The sequence below is a fragment of the Rhipicephalus sanguineus genome, chromosome 1 (genome assembly GCF_013339695.2).
Source record: "Rhipicephalus sanguineus isolate Rsan-2018 chromosome 1, BIME_Rsan_1.4, whole genome shotgun sequence".
Classification (NCBI taxonomy): domain Eukaryota; kingdom Metazoa; phylum Arthropoda; class Arachnida; order Ixodida; family Ixodidae; genus Rhipicephalus; species Rhipicephalus sanguineus.
In genome coordinates, this window is record NC_051176.1 from 124,686,322 (window position 1) to 124,713,691 (window position 27,370).

The following is a 27,370-nucleotide window of genomic DNA, read 5'->3' on the forward strand; positions in this document are numbered from 1 at the left end:
GTATCATTTCAGTATGTTCGCAACAAAACCAGAATTGAGTATTGCCACAGAGCAACCGTTCGAATTGAATGGGCTGGTGCAGGCCGCTGCTTCAAATTATCCAGTAAAAAAAAAAAAAAACGGAAAGGCAGGCTAGTTGGTTTGGTTGCATAATGATAATATTGCGCAAGCAACACGAAGACACAGACGAAAAGTTCACAAGGAGTTCACAAGTCCTTGTGAACTTTTCGTCTGTGTCTTCGTGTTGCGTGCGCAATATTATCATTATGTATCCGGTCAAATTTACATGAGGAATTACAGGGCTGTAGAAATGCTAAAAATTATGTGGGATTACAGTTTAACCAAGTTCAAGTTATCAATGTTTTACTGTACAAGTCGATGTCACTTATTGTGAACACCATGAGTCCTTGGGTGATGGCCTTAAAGGAGTACTGACACCATTTTTTGAAGGCAAGCTTACTCTGCCATACAAATCTCCTGTATACAGAGACGGCTCCGAGCAAGTGTGAAGCTCAGCAAAAGATGATAAGATATCTTATTTTGATATTAAAGTCAATTTTCCCAAGGCACACCTATTGACATCGACATTAGCTTGACGTCGGGCTAGTTGTGATGATGTCAGGTACCAAAACTTTCAAAATGGCCACTTGTGCGTCACCAAAACATTCAAAATGGCTGCTTGTGCGTCACCAATGGAGCCACGGTGCAACGTGGCTATGGAATCGTCACGATATCTTGTGCGAGCATGTGACGAGAAGCTCATACCGTGTTGTGACGTCAGGGTACAGTTGGAACCGAAACTAGCTTTTAAAAACATACTGTAATTACGTCTTTAGGGAGCACTCAGGCTTAGCAGTACATTTTCTAGGCTCTTGAGGGCCTGGCCTTTCATTTGATGCAAAAAAAGGACAAATGAAAATTTTCGTGTCAGTATCCCTTTAAAACATCAGAACTGCTAAGCATGTTGAACTTGAACATCTTGAAAACAGAATTATTACCAACAACTAACCCAGCTGTCAATTCTTCTACAGTATGTTGAACTTCGTCCGCAATCACAATGCATCACATAGTGTCGAAGCTGAAACTGACACTGAAGGTACAAGTGGCTGCCGCGTACCCACACAAACTTGTGACACTGTAGTGTCCTTTGAAGTTTTAGGTGCTCAGAACAACGTATGTACATGGCATTGTTCCTTGCAAGTGTTTAAAATGAGGCCATTAGTATTATCAAACATAACCGGGTGCCATATGTAATTCACAGGTTTAGTTCAATGATTCATAGCTACAACCACTTTCACTCTTGAAGCAAACACACAGCGAGAGAGAGTCTAATCTAACCACAGTGGTGTAATGGCAGCTTTGTCCAGTGTGATTTCAATATAGTCTGTCTGCATTCAATCCGAACTGAAATAAAATTCGGTGTGAGAGTAGCATTTTAACTCAACTATAATGCTCTCACAGGCATCATGAGATGTTAGATTTTCCCAAATGATGCATATTTTTCTGGGTCCTTTAAAAATGCACAGTACTAATGGGGTTCTATTATAGTTAAGTAGGTGGCCACTCTCACAACCAACAGTGACATCTTGTACAAACTGATTTGCGGTGCTAGACGGGGGGAAAAAAATTACAAGGAAGTAATTCTACACTAAAGTTGCAAGCACTACTACAGCTTCTATGCAAGATTTGATACCAGCTCTTGTATCAAGTCATTTTCTTTAGCAGCTATGATGTAAGCTTAGAGGCCTGAGCCTGCCAGACTGGAGGCAGACCATGAAGCTGACCACAATGTGCAAAGCAGAAATGCGGCTCTGATCAATGGCTGAATGTATGAAATGCTGTCAGCATTGCATGTGAAGTGCTTGTCTTTGCTAAAGATGCGAGACGTACTATGCGCCACGCATCTTTAGCAAAGACAAGGCAGCCGTAGATGGCACTGTGTTCAGAGAAGGCTTACCCTGTTCTTCTTGGGCGGCAGAGCAGGTGGAGAACTCAGTTCAAACGGTGCTGCCAAAGTTGCATCTTGCAGAGAGCTGCCAAGGAACTCATCGCTTCCGAGGCTAGCAAAAGACATCTGCACTTGCTTGTAGAGTGCTGCTTGGTACGTGTACAGACGACCACTGTTGAAGAAATCGTGCTGCTCCGCGGGCTGTGAGTAGCTGCCAAATGTCTGTATGTACGCCTGGACTGCATCACAAATATAACAAAAAAAAGCATATATGCACAGTGCCCTGCCCTCTGACTGAAAATATCGAGCTGCAGGCATATTGGGTGGGATGCCACCCGAATGAAACAATTTTTAAAGTTGTAAATCAGTAAGAAACATAGATACCTTACAAAAATCAATCCTTTTATACCAAATGCATCGTAAAATTTCAAAAAAATGTGCTATGAAACCACCCGTATATAAAATCAAGAGTCCAATTGGGATGCCGCAATTCAAGCTAAGCTTTATATACACCAGAGCACGCCTGTCTCGCACCCAGGCTGCTGGCGAGCCGAGCGGATACTCTCGCACCCAGACGGCAGGCTGACTGGGCTGCCAAGGCGCGCACGGGCTGCACCAAGTAAACAGGGCAAGCTGCAGTTCTGAGGCTTTAAAGTGCAAAAAAGTACCCGTTCACGCTGCTTCAGCGTATAAGAGCTCGTCTGGGCACTACTGCGTCGTCTTTGGATGCCAAAACAAGCAGCACAACAAGAGGATAATAGCGTTGTCTGCGACGATCATACGACGCGCCACGGAAATAGTGCCGGTGCGGTTTTCAGCTTCGCCGCGAGTGGATAACTGTGATTCAAGCAAAAAAACTAGGAGCCGAGTGAAAATGCTTGAGTAAGCACACTAAATGCGTGTATTCTGCAGTGTGATGCCCACCTATTTCATTTTGCGAACCTAATTTGCGTGATACGCAGCTGGGTTGAAGGCAGGCGCGAGCTTTGTGTGGGGGTGCACTCCATACCTTTGAGCGTTTCCTCTGACGAAAATGTAGTGCAAGGTAGTGCTTTCAAGCACAAGAAATCAGCATGCTTTGCCACTTTCAACGTAGTATTAAGGGGAGACGCGGGTCTTGGAACGGTCAAAAATGGTCAAAAAATCGATTTTTCGCAAAGCTTATTTTCGAGGCGTTTGTACTTCTGAGCACCTACTCTCAAATTGCTAACGCTAAATTCGGTCGGGAAACGCGATAAAATCGGCTTTCAAAGCACCCCGGCAGCACTAAAATGTCCCCAAAAGGACGAAATTTGTTCGAACTTCCCGCGCGCGCCATGAGCGTTGCAGCGGGCCGAGCGCCGCCATCTTGGGCTAGATTTGAAGCTGTTTTCTTTGTGCACATTTTGCGCCATCTCAAAATGGCGTCGCTCAAGCAGAACGGCCGCCGTCGCGGGTTTTCTGAAGGTCGTTTCCAGGCCACTGATTGGCTCTCACGCGGCGCGCTTTTCAAGCGCGCCTTTCCGAGTCTCCCATTGGCTGGCGCGACCGACACGTCATTTTTTTTTTCTTTGTGTTTGGTTCTCCGCCGTGGCTGTCCGTTTGTGTGCGCCTGCTTTTGCGATCGTGCGTGTTTCTCGACGGACCGTGTCTCTACTTTGTGCCGGTAGTTTTTCCACGCGATCGAGATGCCTGGAGACTCTCGTCTGAAACCATCGACGCAACGAGCTTTTGGAAGCCGTAAAAACGGGCTTGGAACAAGAAGGCGCCGGCTACAAGTGCACCGTCGGCAGCGGAGTTGGAGTCGCGGCCGGACCCTTTGGACCTGCCGGGAACTTCAACTGACGACACCGTGGGACCAAGTTCGACTAGCGAAACACTTCGGGTTGATGCCGCGTACTACTCAACGGCGGAGCAGGCGCAGCGAGTTGAGAGATCGGCGCAAACGAAGACCGTTCTGTCTGGAAAGTCGGCTACCCAGCGCAAGTTCGACCTTCTTGGAGTAAGCGCGGAGTGCCAGACCGGTGACGCCGGGACCGATTTTTTGCTCGTCGATATGAAAGTTTTGAATAACTTTTTTGCACAAGCGAAGTGCGACAAATGCGACGCAAAAAGTCTCAGCGTGAAGAAGGCAACGGACAAGGAGTACGGCCTTGCGGTAAAGCTTATTTTTTCTTGCAGCAGTTGTGATTTCGAGAAGAAGCAATTTTCTTCTCCGAGAGTGAGCGGAACTGCCACCATCACTCCCTTCGAAGTCAACATGAGGGCCATGAAGGGGATACAGATGATAGGCAAAGGTGTTACTGCCCTTTCGGACTTTTGTGCGTGTATGAACCTTTCGCACCGAGGCTTGCACCACAAGACGTTTCAGGGACACCTAAAAAGTTTAGTGAAAGCCTGCGAAAACACAGCGACTGAAAGTGAAGCTGCTAGTGTGGCAGTAATAAAAGAGCTGTATACAGACTTCCTGAACCCCATAGGGAACATCGATGTTGTGTTCGACGGCTCATGGATGACGCGAGGTCGGAGCTCACACATAGGTGTGGGCTGCATCATTGAGCTCTACACTGGCCTTGTAATTGACCATGTTGTTTACTCAAACTTTTGTCTCGGCTGTGCCCTGGGACCACAGCCTAGAAAAAGACTCTCTGCGTTTACGCAAGGCAAATGCAACTCATCTGAAGAGCACCAACACAAAAAAGACTCTTGCAAGGAGACACAAAACGGGTGCAACTGAAGATTACAGTCCTGGACTACTTTGAAGGTATTCTCTCAAGCATAGCAACCTATTACCCAGGGTAACATGCTGCCTAACATCTAGAAGGTTCTTCCTAAAGACTGAAAAGACATGAGCAGCCAGTCGCTTGAGCCTCATACCCCATGGCTTTTCCAGAACCCCCCAGCCGCTTGTCATGGTGGGGTTTTGATCATGCTTTGCACATTGGAAAATTTTTTTAGATATGATTCCTTGGGTGGAACAAGACACTTTCTGTTTTGTTTTGAAGGGAAACAGATGGGGAACATGTGAATAAAATTTATGGTTAAAGGTTCCTTTTAGAAATTTATACAGTGCGTGTCAATCTTCAAACGCGATTTTCTCAGCTTCACATTTTTTGCCAACTTGACCAGCCTTACGGATCTTTTCATTATGTTTTTGTAAGGTAATTTTGATAAATTTTATACCGTTGAATTCGTAAGAAATAGGACTGTGGAGCTATGCTATTTTTTTGTGGCTAAGATGAACATATGAAATTTTGTGAACAATAATGTGAGCTAATTGCATTTCAAGATTACACAATGTCAATACAATTGAAAGTTCTTATATGATGATATATCTCAGTGACAATATAAATAGCATAGCTCCACATGGCAGGTCTTTGGCTACAGCTGCATCTTAAACAGAACCTAAAAATACTGAGGGAAAGTGTCTTAATGACCCGTAAGAAATTACCTAATTAGATTTCACTTATGCTCTCACAATTTGATAACTAATTGAAGTACGTGAAAACTAATTATATTTTTGAAAACAGGAGGAAGAAATACATATACACACCCAATTTCATTACAATATCTCCAATAATAAAACTTTTCGTTTCGAGACCAGTGTCTCCCCTTAAGCTTTAGTGCGTTTGATGGCATCCACGCCTTCGAAAGGTAATAAATGGCACGGTGCTCCTCAACAGCTGGCCAGAATTTCGTGCTTTCATTTCAGTGTTCGATGTCCCCAAATTTATTTGGACACGACGCATCCAGCTGCACATAATACATATATTGGCACGTAAGTAAAGAGTACTCGCGCCAGTGTCCTTTACGTCGCAGACGTAGCTAACCGGCTTAACTAAGAGTAGCACAGTTTCGCTTGTAAAGCACCATCGTTACAAGAATAAAATCGTGCAGATAGCTTCCAAAAGGGATCGATGAACGTCACTGCAGGTGATACTCTCTGATAGCATGCTTTTGTGAGCAAGACGCATTATTGTAAGAGCGCTCGTGAAACAAAAATTACGTTCCGCGAAACTACCCGTAAAGCGTACTCTAATTATTACGCGATGCATGCTGAAATGATGAGCTTTCACAAAACTTTGTGCACAACTTGTAATATGGCGCAACAAAACATCATTTCACTCTTTCGCGAGCTGCACTGCAATTACGATTCACGCGTACTACAGCGAGAACGTTTTTTTACAAATGTAACAGCGTACGTATCTGACGAGGTTGCTTCCGCAGCCCACTCAGCACGTACTGTATACATTGTGGACTTGCATGAGCAAGATGTTCTTGATGTTCCAATAAAATCAGTGAAAATGTCCAGGCCAGAAAAGATGCGAAACACGCTCTCCGACGGGCTGAGTTTCGGAAGTTTCACGTTTGCTCTGTGCAGCGTCTGCTAGTGTGGCAGCCTGCGCACGTTGTTTCCTCGCGTGTGCGATAGATGGCGCGACGTGCGATGCAAGTATGGCGATGCGCATGGAATTCGCTGTGTTCTGGTCTATACATGCCTTTGAAAAGGGGTTAAGACATGAACCTTATTTATTAAAGTGAAACTAGGCTGTGCAAAACAACAATCCGCCTTTTACATTTTCCTGTGCTGCCTTCTGCTGTTCTGGCAGGGTTTTTTTGGTCGGGGCCAGGACAACTGGTAACGCCAAAACAAAAGCCTTTGAGATGAAGAGGCGTTTCGCAACTTTCCCACTATGAGAAGGGCGCATGCGCCGGACATCGTGAGAAAAGCGGATTGCACTATAGTAAGGTGCCATGCAACACTTTTAGAAATGTTTACTTGCATGAACTTGGTTGTAGGCAGAAGATTGAGGAATTGGTTTTTGGTTGTTACAGCTGCATTTCAAAGGGCGCGGAGTGCAAGACTGCTCACATAGCATTTGTTGTATGTTGCCGCAAAGCACGTGCCGATGTTATTAATGCACATGCTCTTGTTATCACTTTCTTCCTTCACTCTCTTTCTGTCCCTTCCCTTTCCTGTCCAGTGCTTTATATTTGGCTACCCGGAATAAACGTTCTTTCATGGTTGCTCTTCTCTGGAAGTAGGTGGTTGTTTTAGTACTTAGGTTTAGGTAAACATTAGAGTAATCTGGGTTGTCAACCTACATGACTTAACACGGGTTTGTGGGTTAGTTGACTGAGCATTCCTGGGGCTGCAGCCCATGACAGACAGTGACATTACAATGACATGTAGAGCACCTGTGACATGTTTTTCAATTTTTATGTTCCAGTCTGTCTTGGCCTGGAACCCATTATCATAGCTCATCTAAGGCACCGAATCAATCAATCAATCAATCAAATGAATCAATCAATTAATCAATCAATCACATACTCATTTTTTTCTTTGGAGGCAGGGGTGGTGGTCGGCCATCCTCAGCAGTGGAAACATTAGTCGCAGATGCATTTGTCAGCTGGCCATGTTGTGGACATGACGGCTCGTGACCAATCACCTTGCAGCCCATCATATCTGTGGCATGTGTAGTGTGCCAGTGTTCACTTTTCCATCTCTCTCCATCTATTGCATCCTGAAAACACGTATATTCACAGCTCTTAATGAAACCATGCTTATTTATGCTTGGTGCTAACAAAGTAACACATCTGCAATCCAGAAACACCCCTTGCACTGTGTACACGTGTAGCCAGGTTCAGGTGCTCAATGTAGCAGTGTGTACGGCGCGACCAGTGATGGTCATGCACAAACTAGATTTTCTGGCACGATCAGCTTCCCTTGATTTCCAGCAATTTGATAATGACCAATGCTCAAGAAGAATGGGCATGGGCACGGCGTGTAGCATGAAGGCAAGGTAACCGCTGGTCATTAAAAGTAACAGACTGGATTCAAGAGAAGGCAAGCGTGCGAGGGCGAGGCAGAAAGTTGGGTGGGAAGATGGGATTAATAAGTTTGTGGGGATAAAGTTGCCACAGCAAACACAGGAGCAGGTTAATTGGCAAAACATAGGAGAGGCCTTTGCCCTGCAGTGAGCGTAGCCAGACTGATGATGATGATGATGATGAATGCTCAAGTAGGTGCCAGGTGGTCCCTGCCCTCATTCAGAATTTCCTCCCTCAGATTCAGAGTTGTTCCTTTAATATGAGTTGCTGCACCATTTGCATGTCACGAGTTTTGGCGATTCATCTCAGTGACGTCACACAGCACTGGCCTTCGCGTCGTTTGGAGACGGTTCAGATAGCGCCTCTCAGCGTCTTGTACTGCTGGCACACTAGCGAATTTTAGTTTGTTTGTATACTTCTTACTGTTTGTGTATTATGGGTTACCGGTTAACACATATGGTTAACACCTGATGATACAGAGCCTAACCAGGGACCTACCAAGCTAACCCTGCAGCGACTTATTCGCTTTACTGACTCTATGTAAAGCATTTACCGCGAGATGTTCATTGACTCACAGTACTCTCATTATTTTCTTTCAACGAGAACATTGACGCAACTGAAAAAAAAATTTAGATGTATTGTAGTAGGACAAAATGACACAAGATGTTGCTAATGGCTCCGCTGCTGTAGTCAAGAGCTTCAGCAACCTGGTATCCACAAACGTTAGAAGTCTACGGACAAACTAAAGCTCTCTACTGCCAGGATTGCACTACGTAGTGGACACAAGCGCTTCGACTCTCTCCATCATGCAGCAGTGTCCGAACTGACACATGTGATTAATGCCGTTCCAAATCTCGTTGAATGACACATAAGTGCTTTGACTCTCTCCATCATACAGCAGCGTCCGCACTGACACATGTGATTAATGCCGTTCCAAATCCCGTTGAATGACATATAAGTGCTTCGACTCTCTCCATCATGCGGCAGCATCCGCAGTGACACATGTGATTAATGCCGTTCCAAATCGTGTCCGTTACAAATCCCATTGAATGAACATAGACGTGTGTGCCGTATGTGGGATCTTTATACCTTTAGAATTTAGCATTGCCCGATCTAAACATGTCAGTAGAGCATTACATCATGCCACTTAAATCTTACAGATATACACTGTTACAGCTAGTGCATAAAGCAGGTAAATGTGTGTGAAGTGCAACCTGAGTGGCTGGTGTGTCCAATCTGAAGGTCACGCCAATGTTGTGCTAGCAGTCACTGCTTCCATCATCACTTCTCAAAGTGCTGCTTTACAAATGATCGAAGCGAAAATGGTTCAGCTTAGAAAATACTGCGGCCGCTCCAAGGCTCATAGAAATCGTTACTTCTTTTGGATGACGACAACGACAAGAACATACTGCAGACACCGCCAAGATTTGCGCAGTGAATCAAGCTTTGCTAACTTATGTTCATGATCTTTCTGACTCCTTTGACAGTTCACCGCACTAGATAAGTGCCGTGGTTTCAGTATCAAAGAAACAAACACATGCAGCGCTTACAGAGCAGATGGGAAGCAGATGAAATAGGAGCACTGACGACATGGACGAAGATGGCCAGTGACATTACTGGTATGTGTGGTCACGTGATCACAGTCGTTTACAGGCAATCCCATGCACGCCATGGAGTTGCGAAGTGCTCTTTGAAATCGAAACTACCACTGGTCGTAACAAACAAGCATATAATTGAACATTCATCTCAAGCTGGGCCAAATGAATTTTTTTACCACAATTAACGAGTCAGTAGCCACTGATTAAGCGTAAAAAAACAGAGCTTCAAAATTTTGTGTCAGTACACCTATAAGACTGCATTTTGGCGAAGCAGTGAATGTTGGTGCTACAATATCATTTTTCTCGGGAATACAATCAGCAATAAAAAGTGAAGTGCAACTGTAGTGGATCAAAAATACTTTCAAAGAAATACACTTGCTACAGGTTATAAACTGCACCCTCATTTGTAACAAACATTATGTCTTAAATAGTCTTTGTATGTACTATTACCTGTCTGAATTATAAGACAGTTGCACACATACATATACAGGGTGTTTTTTTTTAGACAATACAGATTTTCTATAAAAAATCTATGACAGTAAGGCACCTGTCGCTTTCGCACATGAACTCTACGTCAAGGCGGAAATACTTTTCCGCAGCTAAAATGACATTGACATGACGAATTAACAAAAACTTGTTAATTAACTTTTTAATTATTTACTTGAGGGCAATTTTGTATATCAGAAAGTTGTAGTGTATGATAATTCATGGCATACACATTTTTTAGAAATCACAAAAGTTGCATGCAGTTCAAGATATTCAGCATTGAATTTCAAGGGCGAAATTGAAACTGACGGCGCCCGGCGCACACAAAGTGTGGCGGAACACCAGAACGACACGTGACAGTGAAGTGACAAATTTTGAATGAAGGTGCGCCGAAGCAGAATATGGTCAGAAAAATCAGCAAGCATTTTGAAATACACGAGTAGATAGCTTAATGTTTGCGTGCAATGGGTGATGCTTATCTGTTTCTTTCTTAAACTATAAAGAGGCGCGAAAAACTATTTCCCCTGTCTGCAAGAAAAAGCGCCGCAGTGGCTGCCCCGGAGTTTTATGCTTCCCAGAAAAAAAAAAGGTTGATATTGCAGTTTTCTTGTGCACAGTTCGAAAGAAACGGATAAGCACCAAACACTATGCGCTAAAGTAAAGTGATGCGCAGGCACAGTGAGACGACTTGCAGCTTTTCACGAAAACATACGGCCGCGGCATGCCTTCATTCAAATTTCGTCACTCCCCTGTGACGGGTAGTTCCGGTCTGACGTAGCACAACGGTCGCGCTTCTTGCGCGCCTTGCGTGATCAGTTTCGATTTCGCCCTTGAAATTCAATGATGAATATCTCGAACTACGTGCAGCTTTTGTGATTTCTAAAAAATAGGTATGCCATAAATTGGCACGCACTACAACTTTGTCATATAAACACCTGCCCTCAAGTCAATAATTAAAAAGTTAATTAACAAGTTTTTGTCAATTAGTCCCAACAGTGTCAATTTAACTGCGGCAAAGTATTTCCGTGTCGACGTGGACTTTGTGTGCGAAAACAACAGTAGCCTTACTGTCAGATTTTTTAATAAAAAATCTGTATTGTCTAAAAAAAAACACCCTGTACACATGCAAGAACACAGGAAAAAAAGTTGCTATTAGAGATAACTGCCAGACCTCAGCATCTGAAACATTGTCATATTGAGAGGGTGTCCTTGTTCTGGCAGAACGCTGTTTGATTGGAAGGGCCGGTTTGATGTCATCCACACTAGTCCCAAAAGCAGACCCCTTCAGCTCAAATGATTGCTGGCTGACAGAAGCAAGTGTCTTGTCCACCTGCAAACAAACAAGAACAGAAAGGTTCCAAGACTGAATGCAAAATACAGTGTCATGGGAAAAAGCAGTGGAAAACAGTAGTGCTCATTAAGAGTTGCCATTCTGCCCGAAAGGCAAAGTGTTGATTGTGATGGCACAGTATTAGGTAACTGAGGTAAGGTCTTTTATTTTATTGGCCATAAGGATTGTGTTCAACAATCGCTTATAAATTGAACTAACAAGCATGGTGTCACACACACACAGGTAAACATGAACACAAATCACAAATACAGCAAATATTTGTGATTTGTGAACACAAGTTCACAAATCACAAATACTTGCTGTTACATTACTGTCATAGTTGTGCAGACAGCCATGTGCCACCACAGCCGAAATAAAGGGGAAGGTGCACGCTCAACCTTTGTCTGGATAGCCCATATACTAACTGCTAGTATGTCACAATAAAAACTGCTCATTCTCTTAAAGCTCAAGTAGCCAAACAAAGCTGCATCACACTGCTGTGGTGCGAATGGAGTTGCTTCTATTCCTTTCCTGCCTCTACAAATAAAGTGTCCCAAATCTACAAATAATGTGTGAGCGCAATGTGCATGTGTATGAAGCTATCCAACAATGGCTTGAAAAAACAAAGAGTTTGCAGCTTAAAGTGATCCTGAACCATGCCTTGTGCTTGGTGAAAAAAACACTGCAGAAAGCAGATGCTGCTGTGAACAACTTGGCCAAATCTTGCAGTCATGCCTGGCAAGAAGAGTTTACAAGCGGAGCGCGAAGCTGCCACTTTCTCAAGCGCCTTCTCTTCATACAGAGGCCCGTCCTCACTCTCTTCGGAGCTGCCGGCGCCAGCTCTATTTCATCATAGAGAAGATTGCTGCTACTGGCCGACAGCTGACATAAATCAAGAGTGGCGTTTCGATCAGATGCACTTCTTGCCATGGGGTGCCGGTGCCGCGCACTGTAGTGTGCTAAAATTATACAGTAGCAACACTAGTGTGCAAAAGAATCCCACCAGAAGTGAGTGAACTCATTTCATGACTCGTGTGGCAATGAACTCCAATGCTGAAGACATTTGATAATTACACTCAAACCTCATTATAAAAAAGTCACATCTGCCACGAAAATAACTTCGTTATATCGGAAAATTTGTTATAAACGTTTATTTTTAACACTGTAGCCACGGCCGCTCGATGAAAAACACACGGTGCGACCTCCCGCATCGCGGCGTCGGCAATGGGTGAGAGCGGGGAAGCGGAGTTGACAGTTGTCGCCACATTTCGCTAGGAGGGCGCCAGTAGTAGGGGAGGGCTCCATGCGACGCGCGGGCGGGAAGGAGCGCGCGTTCAGCGGGTAGGTCGAGATAGCGGTTGTTTTTCTCCACATGAATCGTTTGCACTGAGTGTCACTCAAGACAGTTTGCGCATGTGTGATATTTTATACGTTCGGCAAAATGCCGCGTAACTGTTGTGTGCTGTTGTGTTCCACGAATGCATCGAAGGAGCCGCAAATACGGTACCACGAGTTTCCCAGTAACGCAGAACGCAGGGCAGCATGGCTGCGAAACACTTCCCGTGAAGGACCCGGCGGGAAGGGAACAGTATGGCAGCCTAATGACAGGTCCCTGGTGTGCGCCTTACATTTTACGGAGCAGGACTACAAGAAGACCGAGAAGTTGAGGATACTTTTGCCAACGGCTGTGTCGACAGTATTCCCTGGTTATCCAAGCTACATGAGCACGAAGAGCACGCCTGCTCCGACGAAGAAGCTGCCATGCTCCGAAATAAAAGCCGATAATGCGCAGTCGCGTGCCGAGTGCTCGGGCAATGCTGCTTCAAAATAGCCGTTTTGTCATTAGCCGAAACGGCTCGTCAAGTGACAGCACTGAAGCCACGACGCCCAACAACTTTGAACTAGGGAATGAAACGTGTGTGGAAATGGCATAATTTTCAGATGCATCATGTCATACTACATTCGACCTTGTTAAACTGACAGAAGAAGCTAAAAAAAAAAAAAAAAACTACGCGCTGCTTCGAAGCGAAGATCGCTCGTATGAAAAAGCACTGCAGGCCCTTCAAGAAAAAGTGGATGAGGCTGAGCAGCGCACGCAGTTTTATGAAAATAACACGGACATTGCCTGTTTTATGAAGGTGCTCAATGGTGCTGCGCAAGGTGACAAGACTGCTGAGTTCGTTAGAAACCAAGTCCACAGTTTCTCGACGAAGAAGCCCAACTACAGTGACGTCATTCTAAGCGAATGTGTAATTTGGAAGGCATGCTTCAACAAAAGTTATGAGCATGCAAGGTCCAGAAATATCTTTCAGCTCCCTTGTCGCTCAACGCTCCAGAAATATGTAGGCCATTTAACAGGTGGAATCGGCGTAACTTCCTTGATAAAGGAACGGCTGTGCATCGAATTCAAGGGTCTCACTGTAGAGCAAGAAGCGTTCTGCTCCCTGATTGTTGACGAGATGGCCATACAGCAGAGAGTCATATACGACCGACAAGTCAACAAACTTTTTGGTTTCGTTGACCGTGGTGAAGAAGAGCACTCAACAGCGGTACCCCAAGTGGCAAACCGATAAGAGGCTTGTCAACATCATATAATATTCCTGTCGGATATTTTTTCACGAGATGTCTGAAAGGTGGCCAGCTGTTCTCTATGACCATGGAAGTGCCGAAAGTGGACTTGCGGGGTGGACGACCACGCCATGGAAGTCTGCAAAGTTTTCATCAGAAAGCTCTTACGAACGCTTCTTGCCAACTGGGCAGGAAATGTTAATATGTCTGTTGAGCGTCTCGTATGCTTGGCGCAAGAACCTCTGGCCAGGAAAGTGCTGCGCCTGCAATTCCAATAACACAGTGATCCTTTTTTCACACAAGTGCAATAAAGCAATGATGACTCCCCTGATGTTCACAATGCTTTTGTTTCTAAGGTGTGAGCAACAGTCATTCCGGAAATACAACCTCACCTGTCAATGAGCGACTCTCCTGTTGATAAAATAACTGTAGCACAAACATACATTATCAAGGGTGAACAGTGCAACGGCAACAAAAGAGAGAAAACATGACGCGAAAAATCGCAACTCGCACGAGCAACCACTTCAGGTAAAACGAACACTTGCTATATTTAGGTCGAAGCATCGCCGGCGCACATTCGGTAGGACGATTACCAATATAGTTAATGCTATAGCAAGTTTATTGTAACCCTTTAAAAACTAACAAGCGCATAGCAGCTGCGCTATCAAGCCACGATCTGCCGCAATATTTCCGGCGCTCTCACTTTCGGTCTCCCTAGAGGCTCCCCCACTGGTGGCGCCGCGGCGGCAGCCAGGAGCAGTAAGCGCGCGACGCAGTATCCGCTCCACATGGCAGGCTGCACCGTGTGTTTTTCATCGAGCGGCCGTGCTGTAGCTATGACAAGACTATTCTTCATTTACTTTGTTATAACCGATAATTCGTTATATCCATGTTCTTTATATCGAGGTTTGAGTGTATTTGAAAACATGTTTCAGCACTGTTGTTGCCACAACCTTTTCATTGAGGTGCAGCTCCACATTGTTACCATACAAACAGCTCCATCTACACACTGGATGAAGCCCTTTTCAGTGGCAGTGAGGGGATACGTCAGTGGGTAACTTAAATGGGGCCAGGAGACCGTGTCAAATTCGAGTGGAGGGCATGTGTTCTTTACCCTGAATTTTCTGAGCTAAATAACTTTGAAGAGTGTAGCCCTATCAGTGCTGTTCTTGTTGCATTTATCTCTGCAATTGCCAGTCTATGTAACCTGCAACTGAAAGACGCTGGCTTGAAAAAATGCTCAAAAGCCCCTTTCTAGATCCTTGCTGCAGACATGAATCATATGCCAAAAGCACTGAGTTGACAATAGTGTGCTTACATGTCTTACGGGTGACAGCAATTATAATGTAAAGTGTGACATGTATTAAAACGACATTAAAAAAGAACAGTGTTTTTTTTTTGTAACAACTAGACGACACAGAGTACATTTCTAAAATAATGCAGGAGGGTTCATATTACCTCACTCGACAAAGGCTAAAAGCCTGAGAATTCAAACGTATCCCCGCAAACTGTTTCAGAGAAAAGTAACATAGTTCCATGTGTGTGTGAATTTAAGAGCCCACAGGAATTCCTAGTGTTGTTGAACACTGAAAAAGTAGATTCTAAACAATAAAAACAAGCTAAAACTGGCGTGCATGTGTTTAGTTGGGTAGCTGTGTGAAAGATGGAACTGTTCAGGTTTGAACATGAAGTTTTTAGGTACTACAACCTTAAAGGTATGAATAATGCCATATCACAGCAACACCACTTCATATAATGAAAGAAGTGCTTTGCATTAACTTTTTTAACATTATAATTTATGATAGTGGTCTGCATTATTCACACAGGAAACAGTAGAAGGAAAAGAAGGGTGGGAGGGGGTGGAGGGGGGACATAATGCTGTTCATTAGACAGTTTTATAGTATACAGACTATAAACTTACGTGTGTCTATAAACAAAAACATCAGCAAACAATAAATACTTATGTGCACCTGCTTCATGGCTGATATTTGCGTTGATGATGATGAGTGACTAAGCAGCTGGTCAACACTGTCGCTTCGGCTGCTGACTGTCGTAGTACAGGCATTGTAGCTGAAGCTCTGATAGCTTGTCTGAAAAAGAAGAATACATATTACCATCTCAAGCCAACCAGTTAGATAAAGGATTCAGGTACAGTACACACAAGCTGTCATGCTCTCAACAATGGCAATGGCAAATGTACCAAAGTACCGCTTGACCTTTCAAAAGAATGCTTGTTGAGAAAATTCTCACTCACCAATCTAGACATACTACGTGAGGAAAGATGCAGTTGTAATTTTTAATTAGAGTGCAAACTTATGTGAACTTTGTCCTTATTGTTGTCAACAGCTCCCAGCAGAAAATTAAATGGGACCGCCCTGATGGACAGCCTTTGACGAGACCGTATGTGATGGGCAAAATGCCACTGCCTTCTAAAGTTGTATCTGACTATGACTAGTATTGCTCTGGTAGCTGTGCTAGCTTTCCATGCAGCTTAGCACATAAGCGGCCCGTGTTCCCTATCTTGCAGGTACTCTGCACTGGGTGCAAAGGATCGGTATGCCGAGAAGGCTGGTTTGCTATTATACAGTAGAATCTCATTGCAACAAGATGGCAAGTTGGGCTAGTTTGCAGACGTTCATGTCCACTTTCAATGCCTTCGGTGTGCTTCAAACTAATATTTAATCACGAATCTTACTGATACGATTCTGCATAAGTTTTTTGGAATAATAAGTTATTTACGTGCTAGTGTATGTTCCTCATCTGTGAAATCAGCGTCGTGGAAAGTGTCCACACAAAGCAATGGCATCTAGAGGCAAAGCGGAGAAGGAGAAAGAAGACAAAGCGACGAAGTGTCGCAGAGCAGGCGCTTGTGAGCCAAGAACAAGAACGCGGGTAGACAAGAGAAAACGCTCATGTGCGAATTAAATTAACTAGCATGTTGTGTGGTCACACTGGCAAACATGAACACACCTCACTAGATGACCTCGAACATTTCCTTTCATAATGCTGAGGTCAAGAGGTAGTGGATCAGCTCCCTTGTTAGCCCCACTACCAGCAAAAATAACAGTGACCTTTCACTCGGGCTACACGCAAGCGAATGGGTGCTGTCGCAACTGCCAAAGGAAGTCAACAGAAGACCTCTGCTTAGCCGGACCTTTTCCCCTTTACCTCTCTAGTGGTAACGGGGCAGACTGACCCGGCATCTTCACTGTGGTGTATGTAGTGTTACAGCCACAGGGGCTCAATGCTCTGTGTGTGATAGTCTGTGGCATCTGTGAGACATCGTTTACGTCAAGGAGGCGTGGGTTCCTGTGCTGGAGCAAGGGTTTCCCAATGCTGATGTAACAACCTTCAACATTTGCATCACCTGCCAAGACTCTTTGGAAAGGTCAGGTCCCACCTTTCTTAACTTGCAACGGGTACGTGTATCTGCCCAAGCCACCTCACTTGCCCAAGCTGAACTCAGTTGTGGAGAGGCCGATATCCTGCTGATACCGTTTATGCAAATTCTGCAGCTTCTCTACAATGGCGGCATTCGGGGGCTGGTGGTGAATGTGCCCATGGAAACTCGTACCATGCTCTGTGCACTTCCTTGAAACACTGAGGACAACAAAGCCATCCTTGTTAACCTAAACAGACTTTCTAGGGGCAATGCACCAGGGGATAGCAACCTTCCGCTTGTGCATCGCCCATGTTCATGGAGTGAAGCGTCACTGCAACTTTTTTCCTGGCCAACGTCCCACAGAAACAATGTATTTTCATATGGTTAGTGTGACTATGATTTCACCTGAAATTGGATGATACAACTACATTAGTGGGTTTTACTGGTACTTCTAAAACTCAAAACTTCACATTCCAGTGTTGGCGTGGAACCACCCATGAGCATGTGTTACACGGCTGCAGCTGAGCAGATACTGCATCAGCAGCATGGAGAAATTGCCACCGGGAGAGAGCAGAGAGTGCACAAATTCTTAGTTAGTTGAGGAAATGGCTACTTCTTTTTGTTTAACTTCCATAATAACATTTTCACAAGCACTAAAAAGAAAGTTCAGTACAAACAGTCAAGCTGTTACAACACTTCTGAATAAAAGTGTGTTGGCTGCGGTTTATGTGGCATCGAATGATGCTGCTCCGCATAGCACATTACGAGAAACAATATGACTCGATGCCACATGAACCTTTGCTGCTGAGCTTGTCACCAAGTATGCCTATTTTCATATATTTTGGAGCTCACTTTGGATAATACGATTTTCAGACGATATAGTTTTTCATGCTGGTTCCTGTGAAGATCATGTCAACGAGGTCACACTGTAGTAAATTAAATATAGTAGGGAAAGCACTGAATTCGTGCCACACACAAAGCGGGGGAGGAACTTACCAGCACGCATAATGCACATAGAACACACATGTCATCAAGAAGGGACAATTAACCAAATGCTTTAAAGTGTCACCCATGAAGTTTAGCAATTTACACGTTTTTAAAGTTTACACTTGTTATTTTGTAAATGCACAGTTTAACCGAAGCGCTCTTTATCTAGGCATACAGCACTGCCATTACTTGACTGGTCCATGGCCTCCAGAGTTACACGTGGCTTGACACAGACACTGTTACCTTGACAGCATTTCACACCCCAAGAGTGATGAAAACTAACTAGGCATTGCCTCCTCACTGTTTTGATGAGAAACAATTTTTAGACCTCTAAACTTTCAGTATTTCCAGTTCCCAGCTATATGGGATGGTATATAATTATAACAATAGTGTCCAACTATGAAGAGCAAGGGTCCATGTATACAGGGTATCCAATAATAGAAGGGGAGAGACCTCATTGATAGATAAAATGTAAAATTTTTTTACTGAGCCTTCATCAATAGATTTGCTTGCCCAATAGGTTGCTTTGCCCAATGGCATTTTCTTGCAGTTCGAGGAAGATCCCAACTTTCAGATTGCTATAAACCAATGACAATCAGGAGGCAGACCTTGTGGGTGGTGGCTGTCCAGGCAGCTGGTGAAGACATGCCCAGAAGATCGTCAGCTGAATGGTGCAAGCAAGACTCGAAGCTGCTGGCACCACTAAGGGTGCTGCTGCCTTGCCAGTCCCCGAAAAGCGGCGAGCGAAGTGCTGCTGATAGAGGCTCCAGGAGGTTAGAGTTGGAGCTGAGTGCCCCAGATTTCTTCTTTGGCGGCAGGGGAGGGGCCACTGCATCCAGGCTGGAACCACCAAGCTGGCTTCTGCATTCCGATGACACCCGCAGCTAATCAGGACTTGTTTCTTTCAAACAAAACCAGACGTTTAAATGTTCTTGGCACACATAGCATGAATGCCAGCTCCAATAAGCCAGAGTTAAAAGATGCAGTGGCAAATGACTTAATGTTAAATAACACAAGAGGGTGACTACAAGGAAAAGGACCACATCATTTAATGGGTCACTTCTCATGCAACAAATTTAATTGGAACAATATGATTAAAACATACCTTTATTCTCTCTTATCGACAAAAACTCCATAGAAGAAGATGTGGTTAGTGGTCAGCATTGTGTACACTTCAACAGCTTTTCTGACCTCACTAAGGCCAATGATATCTTTGGCAATGCAACTTCCCCAAAGAGAACAGACTGGTGGGCTAGTTGGTACTGGATATCTTAAGGTATAGCACAAAAAAGAGACACAAAATGACAGAAGATATGTGCAGTGTCCTTGATTAGTCTATCTTCTTGTGTCTTTTTTTTGTGTGCTGTGCTAAACCTCAAAATCCCCAATAGCCCATCTTAGCTTGCTTCACTCCAGACAGTTCACATGTTGAACAATGGTGGGTTCAGTTTCCTGTGGTTACCTGTACAGATCCAGAGATTCTTAGCAAACTCTGCTACATTATATATCGAACCACTGCCTTAGCCAGGTGTTCCGCAGCTGCTGGAAACTGAGGGCCAGCTGTCAGCTGCAAGAGCCATGAGAGAGGTAGTGGCCTAATGCTGCACTAGGGAGGCCAATTCCTGTTCTAGAGAGGAAGTGTTGGTGGGCCTTCCTAATTTGGTTGTATTTGTACTAGTATAGCCGCACTGCCATTTGGCAATATTTACCTTTTCTTTTGCTACGTTCAGGCATAATTCCAAGTCTGAAAATATAGTGGCCAGGGCAAAGATACGAATTCAATGTTCTACCTCTGCATCACACAGCCAGAATGTACGTATGGTGCACTGTCATAAAAACGCTGTCATAAAAGCTTATTAACAGCAGACCATACAGTAAACTGCAGTCATGCAGTGGGAATCCTGTCCCAGCCACAAAGCTTCACTGCAAGTATTCTGACATGCCGTTTCTCTGTGCACATTTATTTAAAGCATGAGTTACAATGAATCTTTTACAAGTAATACAAAAGCACTATGTATTTCACTCTGTGAACTGTGTCACACTTTCCAACTTATAAATCAATTAAAATATGTAGACCTGCTTCTTCAATTAATTATTCTAATCACTTTTCTAAATTCTTAAAACATGTCAACTTGGTACAACAACCCTGCTGCAAACAGCCTTCGGAAAGCATTATCTAAGATGCTTAAAACTTCTGGTGCAGTTAACTGCATCTCTGATGGCTCATGAAATGCCGCATGAAAAACATAACGATGCCTCCTAATTGAATCACTGAGTCCTTTTGTGCCTTGGAGACATAAAATTTGAATTGTGCTGAAGGAGCGTGGCCCTTTCAGACACACAGTTTTCTCTGAAAGCAAGGTTGTTCCTTAGCACAAACCAAGCACTACAGGTTTGCACGAATGATATTTTAACAGTACATGCCCATTGATTTGATGTTTGCCTTTAGTGTCTTTCTACATCTATAGGTAAAAAAAAGGCAACTGCCCCCCCCCCCCCAAACAAAAAACAAAAACAAAAAGGAAATGTGGTGATGCTGTGTCAATGCAGCTAAAAAAATAACACTCATAATACCTAATAAAGTAAATGTTTTAAGCACAATGCACCATCATGCAAGGTGCGTAGACGTCACATGCTACACATCACATTAAGCCAACCAAACACAAATGCACAAGCAAGGCTGACAAACAAACTTATCAAGCACGGAAACAAATTACAATGAGTGATGGCATCACCAGGAAGCCATTGCACAGGTATGCTGCCATCACATGTTGTTATCAACGACTTTAATAAGAGGAGTGGCCTGTTCTGCAGGACAGGATTGAGAGGACTGGAATGAATACATGACATCTCAAAGTGACTGTACTATCTGTACTTACTAAGCATATCACTGCCATAAGCAAACAATTTCTGTGAGACAAGCATTAGGCATAACCTTAATGAAAACCCGCAGATAATAAAGCCAAGGCTTCATTATCTGCTGGTTTTCATTAAGGCCGTGTCAAACAAAGTAATGAGATTCATTATGGTGACTAAAACTGCGCTAAAAACACAAAGACAAAGACGAAGAAAACAGGACTCGTCTTTGTCTTTGTGTTTTTAGCGCAGTTTTAGTCGCCATAATGAATCTTAACCAACTAGCCCGACTTGGTGCTCTACTTCAAAGTAATGAGCCTTCGAAAATTCCCTTCATTCAAGCATTAAGCATATTTTTAACACTAAGGGAAATGTGACACCTTAAAACCTTGCCATGTTACAGGTATGTCACAAACTGGTGACTTCCCATTAAAACTGCATATATGTATAAGACCAGAAATAGCATCGTCTCCCTCGTTATGGCAATCACAACGCATGATTTCTTTGATGCCCAAGTTTAGTGCCTAAATTCTGCTTATAAGCTATCGAAACACTCCCACTACAGGAAAGATTAATTAATGAATAATTACAATGGTTTTATGTGCCAAAACCATCATATAGTTATGAGGCATGCCGTAATGGGTACTCTGGATTAATTTTGCACCTAAATCTAAGTACGTGGGTGTTCTTGCATTTCACCCACACTGAAATGTGGCCGCCGTGGCAAGGAATTAACCCACATAGCACTGAAAGAGTCATACAACACCTGCCTCAAGAAGAACATGGTGTCGATGTCGGCACTTGTTGGTACGTGTCACAAGATGGTGTCGCTGTGGGTAGTTGCCACCTGGAAAAGAAGAAACTGGAAAGAAGATGAGCCTTTCCAGTTTCTTCTTTTTTTCCCTATGGCAAGTACCCTCAGTGAAACCCAGTGACATGACTTCAACAACTAACCTGCTTTAAAACTAATACGCCAAGGGTGACAAGGCACCTTTGACAAAGGTAAGTCTGCCTATCGAAACATTGGCCAGCCTGTCTGAGGCACTCATTCCTGTTCATTCAACCTCTACAGCACACTGCAATAAACAATACGATTTACATGAAATCCTACACTGTGCCAGCATTCAAAGAGGTCGTTATCTCCTGTGTACTTGTACCAGCTTTACACAAGCATCAGAAATAGTGCTGACAGAGCAGCCTGCCACTTTAAATAAAGAAATAACTATAAAAAAGAAGAAAATAAAAAAGGGCATAGAAAATTTTAAAGGGACGCTAAAGGCAAATATTAAGTCGACATTGATTGTTGAAATAGCGGTCCAGAAACCTCGCAGTGCTACTTTTGTGCCAAGGAAGTGCTTATCTTGAAATAATATCACGTTTTAGTGGTCCGCATCATGTTACGTACTTCAAATCACCCCCCTGAAAGCGGTCTTTCTGACGTCACTGTTGCCGTACGCAACGTTGCCTGCCTTTACTGCGCGGCAGCATGCACTGGCGGCGTGCACCATTCGGGCATCCGGCAACATCTCATGCACGCGGCATTTTGTCAAACTTTCTGCCAGAGCGACTTTCACGAGCGTGCAAAACACACGAGGCAGTATGCGATACCGAAACTACCACTGAGACGCGACCGCGTGAGCGAAGCCGAGCACCGGGCGAAGCGCAGTTCGGCGAAAACGGAACCTTTGAACCACGCATGCCATTCCCCATGGCAACGCCAAAGAGGTTCTTTTTTCCATGAATCAAACAGAAACGAACAAGCAGCATTTTATTACGTCTCTTGATGCACAGAAGGTTATTTCTTTATTGCAGCTAGTTTGATTACTAGTGATTAATTGTAGTCGGACGCTCTCACGCCATTGGGATCATTTCCAAAATGTCCAGCTCGTGGCGCACGTCGTGTGATACATTTAGCTTAATTTTTTCGGTAAGCAGGGCACTGCTGTTGATAATATTGCCGTTTTAGATGTTGTCATACACTGACATTTCACTCTGACATAAATTGTTATTTGCCTTTAGTGTCCCTTTAATGAGCTTCATAGGGAGCATAGATGCACATTCCACACATCTCCTAAAAAAAATGTATACATGGTAAAAAAGTCCTTTTAGTGCAGTGTTTTTGAAGAATACCAAGTCAACAGAGCAAATTACCAAACTTAAATTATAACTATTGAAAATAATGAGAGTAGACACCATGTAAAGCAGGTACCATCATTAGTTACACAGATGACAAAATAAGTATTTTTCAAACACACCTAAAACCTACTAAGTTTTTGCAGCATATGTCATTGTACAGGTCTAAGATGTATACAGCAGGTTATATCATTATCATTGTTAAGACTTGCAAATATGACATAGTATCACCGTGGTGTGTACAATCCTAAAAGCAGAGCCTACAGGGGTATACATAATGCGAGTATGTGTACGCAGCCTATGAAATTTACCATCTACCATCTGTCTATTTAAATTTGCAATGGCGAAGACTGTCAACAATGTCTAAGCATTATTTTCAGTTTCAATTACTTTGTTATACTAACCACAGTAGGCCAAACAAGCCTGAGGAAGTTTTAGTAGGGAACACAGTCAAGAAGAAAGCAAGCTTTACTTAAGAAGTAGAAAACAAAGCAGATGAAAAGCTCCCAAAGGTCAACCCTCCTAATTCATACAGCTGATAGAGCCAAGCCATGCTTACGACACCAATGCACAAATGAGCAATTATGACATCCATATTTCTCATCAACCATTTTCGGGGCTATCACTCTACCTGTTACACAATCAGTGGGTAGCCCAGTGAATGCGGACATTACAAATGAAGTGGAATATCTCGAATGCACATTATTTTCTGTTCTGATTGCATTTGCAGGATGACCATAACTACATTGTGAGAGGTATTAGGTCTTACATGATGTCACACAAAGTAAACATATCCCCGAAAGTGATTAAATGACAACGCGCTTTTCAGGTTGTTGAAAGAGAGCCACATTCTGCCAGTCATGCAAAGAGGGCGTTAAAATGGCTGTAAGAAGACTGCACTAGAAAACTACAAAGGTGGGATACAAGCATTCATGCAATATTACCAAGTCACGTGCATAAAATGTGAATAACATGCTCTGGCTCGTAGTGCCTTCTTGATGCCTAAAATTAGCACGCTTACTGCATCATAGAATGTTTCAAAGAGAAAATATATCAATAGAAAACTGCGATCAGCTGTCAATATTACAAATATACTGGCTTTCTGGAGCCTCACTGAGTAATATGCTCAATGAGATGCAAGAGCAGAATTTTAAAGAATTCTGCAATGTAGTTCCCCGTATTCAAATTCTGCCAATATAAGCCAATTTAGCCTCGCATGTCTGTAACTAAGCCTCACGTCAGTAATTTCAGCCCATTGTTTAATGTCAAAGAAAAAGTAGCTACCATTAAGTATGTTTAACAACATAAATATCAGATATTTTGGCAACAACTTTCATTCAGTTATCAAATAATGTGCAGCAGACATAAAGGAGCTATTTATATGGTAACGCACAACTTAAATCGCCAGACAGAAGAGTGCATAACAAATTGCGGGTTAACTCATTATTTAAAGGGGCCCTGCATCACATTTTGGACACATTCAGAAAATGCTAGTTGAGGACCCCGTGAACATGTGAGCCAAACACTATAGCACTGCAAGTAGTATGGAATTTACAATCTTGTTCCAAACAAAGCTTGAAATCAATCACTCTCCTCTCAGAAAACTATATAGTCAGAGGGACTGATAATATAGCAGAAGGGATCCAATTTCATGATCACAAAAACATCCTCAGTAAAACATCTATTGGTTGTTTTGAGTTCAAAAAATAAAGATACCTCTATCCTATGCCTCTATCTTCCAAAACTCTGAAGCAGTACCTTACATTCACACTTAAAGCAATGATCAACAGACGTCTGCTTAATGTTTTGTTTTCTCCTACATTCATGAAGGCGGCACCGGGCATAGTAGACCAATGCTACTTCAAACGCTACATGTGCCGGAGTCATTCACTTGCCTCGTATTGAGCTCACTATGACAGTACTTACTGATGCACATCATTTTACCAAAACCACCGGTACATTTACTAGCACACGCTTGCTATCTCCTACGTGCCTTGCGAGTTACACGCATTGCCCGACATCGCTTGGTGTTTAGTTAATTTAAACCACTTCAAAATGTTCAATCTGGATCTGGCTACTATCTGTCAGTCAAGGCGACATAGGACGAAGCTGGTGTGTACCAGGTTCTCACAGAGCTTGGCCAGATTTAAGCACCACAGTTGCACTTTTCGATCTATGTAGGTGCTGCGGCCATCACGGGGTGCCGCCATGTTCAGGCACGGCGCTCAAGCGCGCACTGATATAGCTCCCATCCCCCTTGTCATCCCTCCCTGTGTAGTTTCCAGTGCACTCATCAAAAAGTGCTCAAAGCCTGTAACAAATCCCTGTAACTCCGCTTGTACTTGACGAATTTGAAAAATTTTTGCGGCAGGAGATTTGTGAGGCAATAAACTCCTATAGTGAGGTCATTGATGATTACTTGAAAATGTGGTGCCCCTTTAATAAATTTGCTAACTTATTACCGCAAGGCATGTGTTGAATATATAGAAATGAAGCTGGTCACTAGGCAAAGCCTGTTTATTTAGTGGAATTCATGCAATGATGTCAGCCTAAAACAAGTCATCAACAAAATGCACAATGAAATATACAAGTATTTCAATGAGGCGAAGCAAAACAGAAAGGCGAGCTAGTTGGTACTGATTCATAATGGTGTAATAGTAGCGCAAAAAAAGACGAGGACAAGAAAGTGAACACCACAAGCGCTTACTCACAACTGAAAGCTTTATTGCTTGAACAGAAAATATATCTAAACTTGACGCTCGACTAATTCCCGCGCATGCGTATCGTGGGCAAGGCAAAAGGCAAAAATATTTTTCATATTTAGTGGGCTTTCTTTATCAGCCGGAAAAAATGAGCGCACAATTAGCACATTGTTGAAAGTAGCGCAGTTAGATGCCATTTGAACATGCCTACATACGCCTCATTGACATTTTGACAATTAGGCGAGTACTTCACGAGTTAGAAATATAATTATGACTAATTAATTAAACCTCATTAACGAAAAAAATAGCAGTGGCTACTCTAGTGTACTAGGAACAATATGCTGTAGGCTTGATTCGCGTAACGCCGTTCCTCTTTTTTTAAATCGTGCTGCGTGATAGCTGGGACACCCTGTATACAGGTAACCTCAATATGTCAAACTTTTTGGAGCAAAATAACTGGCACTTAAAATAATACTACAGGGCCTTCGAATCTACTCAAAGTCTCCACTGATACAACCAGCATACATAACTTGTAAAACATGAAATGCATACTATGTGCATTTACATGGCCATAGGTTACACTGAGTGAAGTGACCTGTCTGAAAATGTAAGGACGATTTAACCATCTGAATACTACTAGGATACAAATCACAGCAGGCACTGAAAAGTTACTCACCTAATCAGTGGTCGACAGTTATTAATGTGAGTTTGTTACATTTGGCAGAACAGTGTGCCGGACTTTCCTCTAGATATTGTTGCATACTATATCAATATATGCAATGTATGCATCTTATGAAATGGTTACAACTGAATTGGATACAATTCTGTTTACTGCTGATATGAGCAAACCGAGCTAGCCAAATGCATGGACTTACATTCAGAATTCACACTACTGATGAACTACAGAACGGGGCAATTGGTCTACAGGTAGCAAAGGGAAGTTTGTTTAAGAATGCCCAAGTATACAAAAAAAAACTAATTATTTGCATATTGGAGCAAAGCAAAACCAAAATAACCAACTCTATAAATTCTTTGCCTCCCCAATTAAGACTTACCTATGCAGACATACATTCAGAGCCTCGCTGGGAGATGAGCCTACAACCCTGCACCTCCTAGGTAAATACACTGCAGTAGGTACTTTTATACTCCCTGACAACCTTCTGTGGCAAGCAAAGGAAAACTGCAGGGAAGAGCATCTGTACATCTTTTACTGCACCAATTACACTGGCAATAAAAATTATGCATTCTAACATGACACTCAGTGGTGTATTTTAGTCATGTTTTAGTTGGTTAATTATGTAGTGTTTTAAGGTGCAAAGTAATTGAGATGTTTATGTGTTCTGTTCTTTAGCATAATTAAAAAAGTGCGAATGAGACAATGAGACTATTTTCTGGAGCACTGTTGCACATCTGCTCTGCCTCTGTATCTTTTCATTCACTGCCTAGAAAAAATGCTTGAGAGTTTAGGTCTTGATACCTAAAGATGTTTTTTTTTTCTTTTTCATTCAAACTAGGTGAGCGATTTTACATTTTAAAGCACTACCATAATCAGTGCACATGAGCCAGGCA

General features: G+C 43.2%; 1 protein-coding gene across 3 annotated transcripts in view; it reads right to left on the bottom strand.

Annotated features, from left to right (window-relative positions):
- Positions 1 to 27,370, bottom strand: part of LOC119397399 (guanine nucleotide-releasing factor 2) — a 96,479-nt gene that overhangs the window by 38,743 nt on the left and 30,366 nt on the right. For all 3 annotated transcript variants that reach the window (XM_037664829.2, XM_049416276.1, XM_049416275.1), the window contains 5 exons: positions 18,719 to 18,971; positions 15,712 to 15,831; positions 11,015 to 11,173; positions 7,260 to 7,452; positions 1,958 to 2,187 (listed from right to left, as the gene is read on the bottom strand). In XM_037664829.2, the coding sequence (XP_037520757.1) occupies positions 1,958 to 2,187; positions 7,260 to 7,452; positions 11,015 to 11,173; positions 15,712 to 15,831; positions 18,719 to 18,971 (955 nt within the window). The remainder of the gene's footprint in view (positions 1 to 1,957; positions 2,188 to 7,259; positions 7,453 to 11,014; positions 11,174 to 15,711; positions 15,832 to 18,718; positions 18,972 to 27,370) is intronic.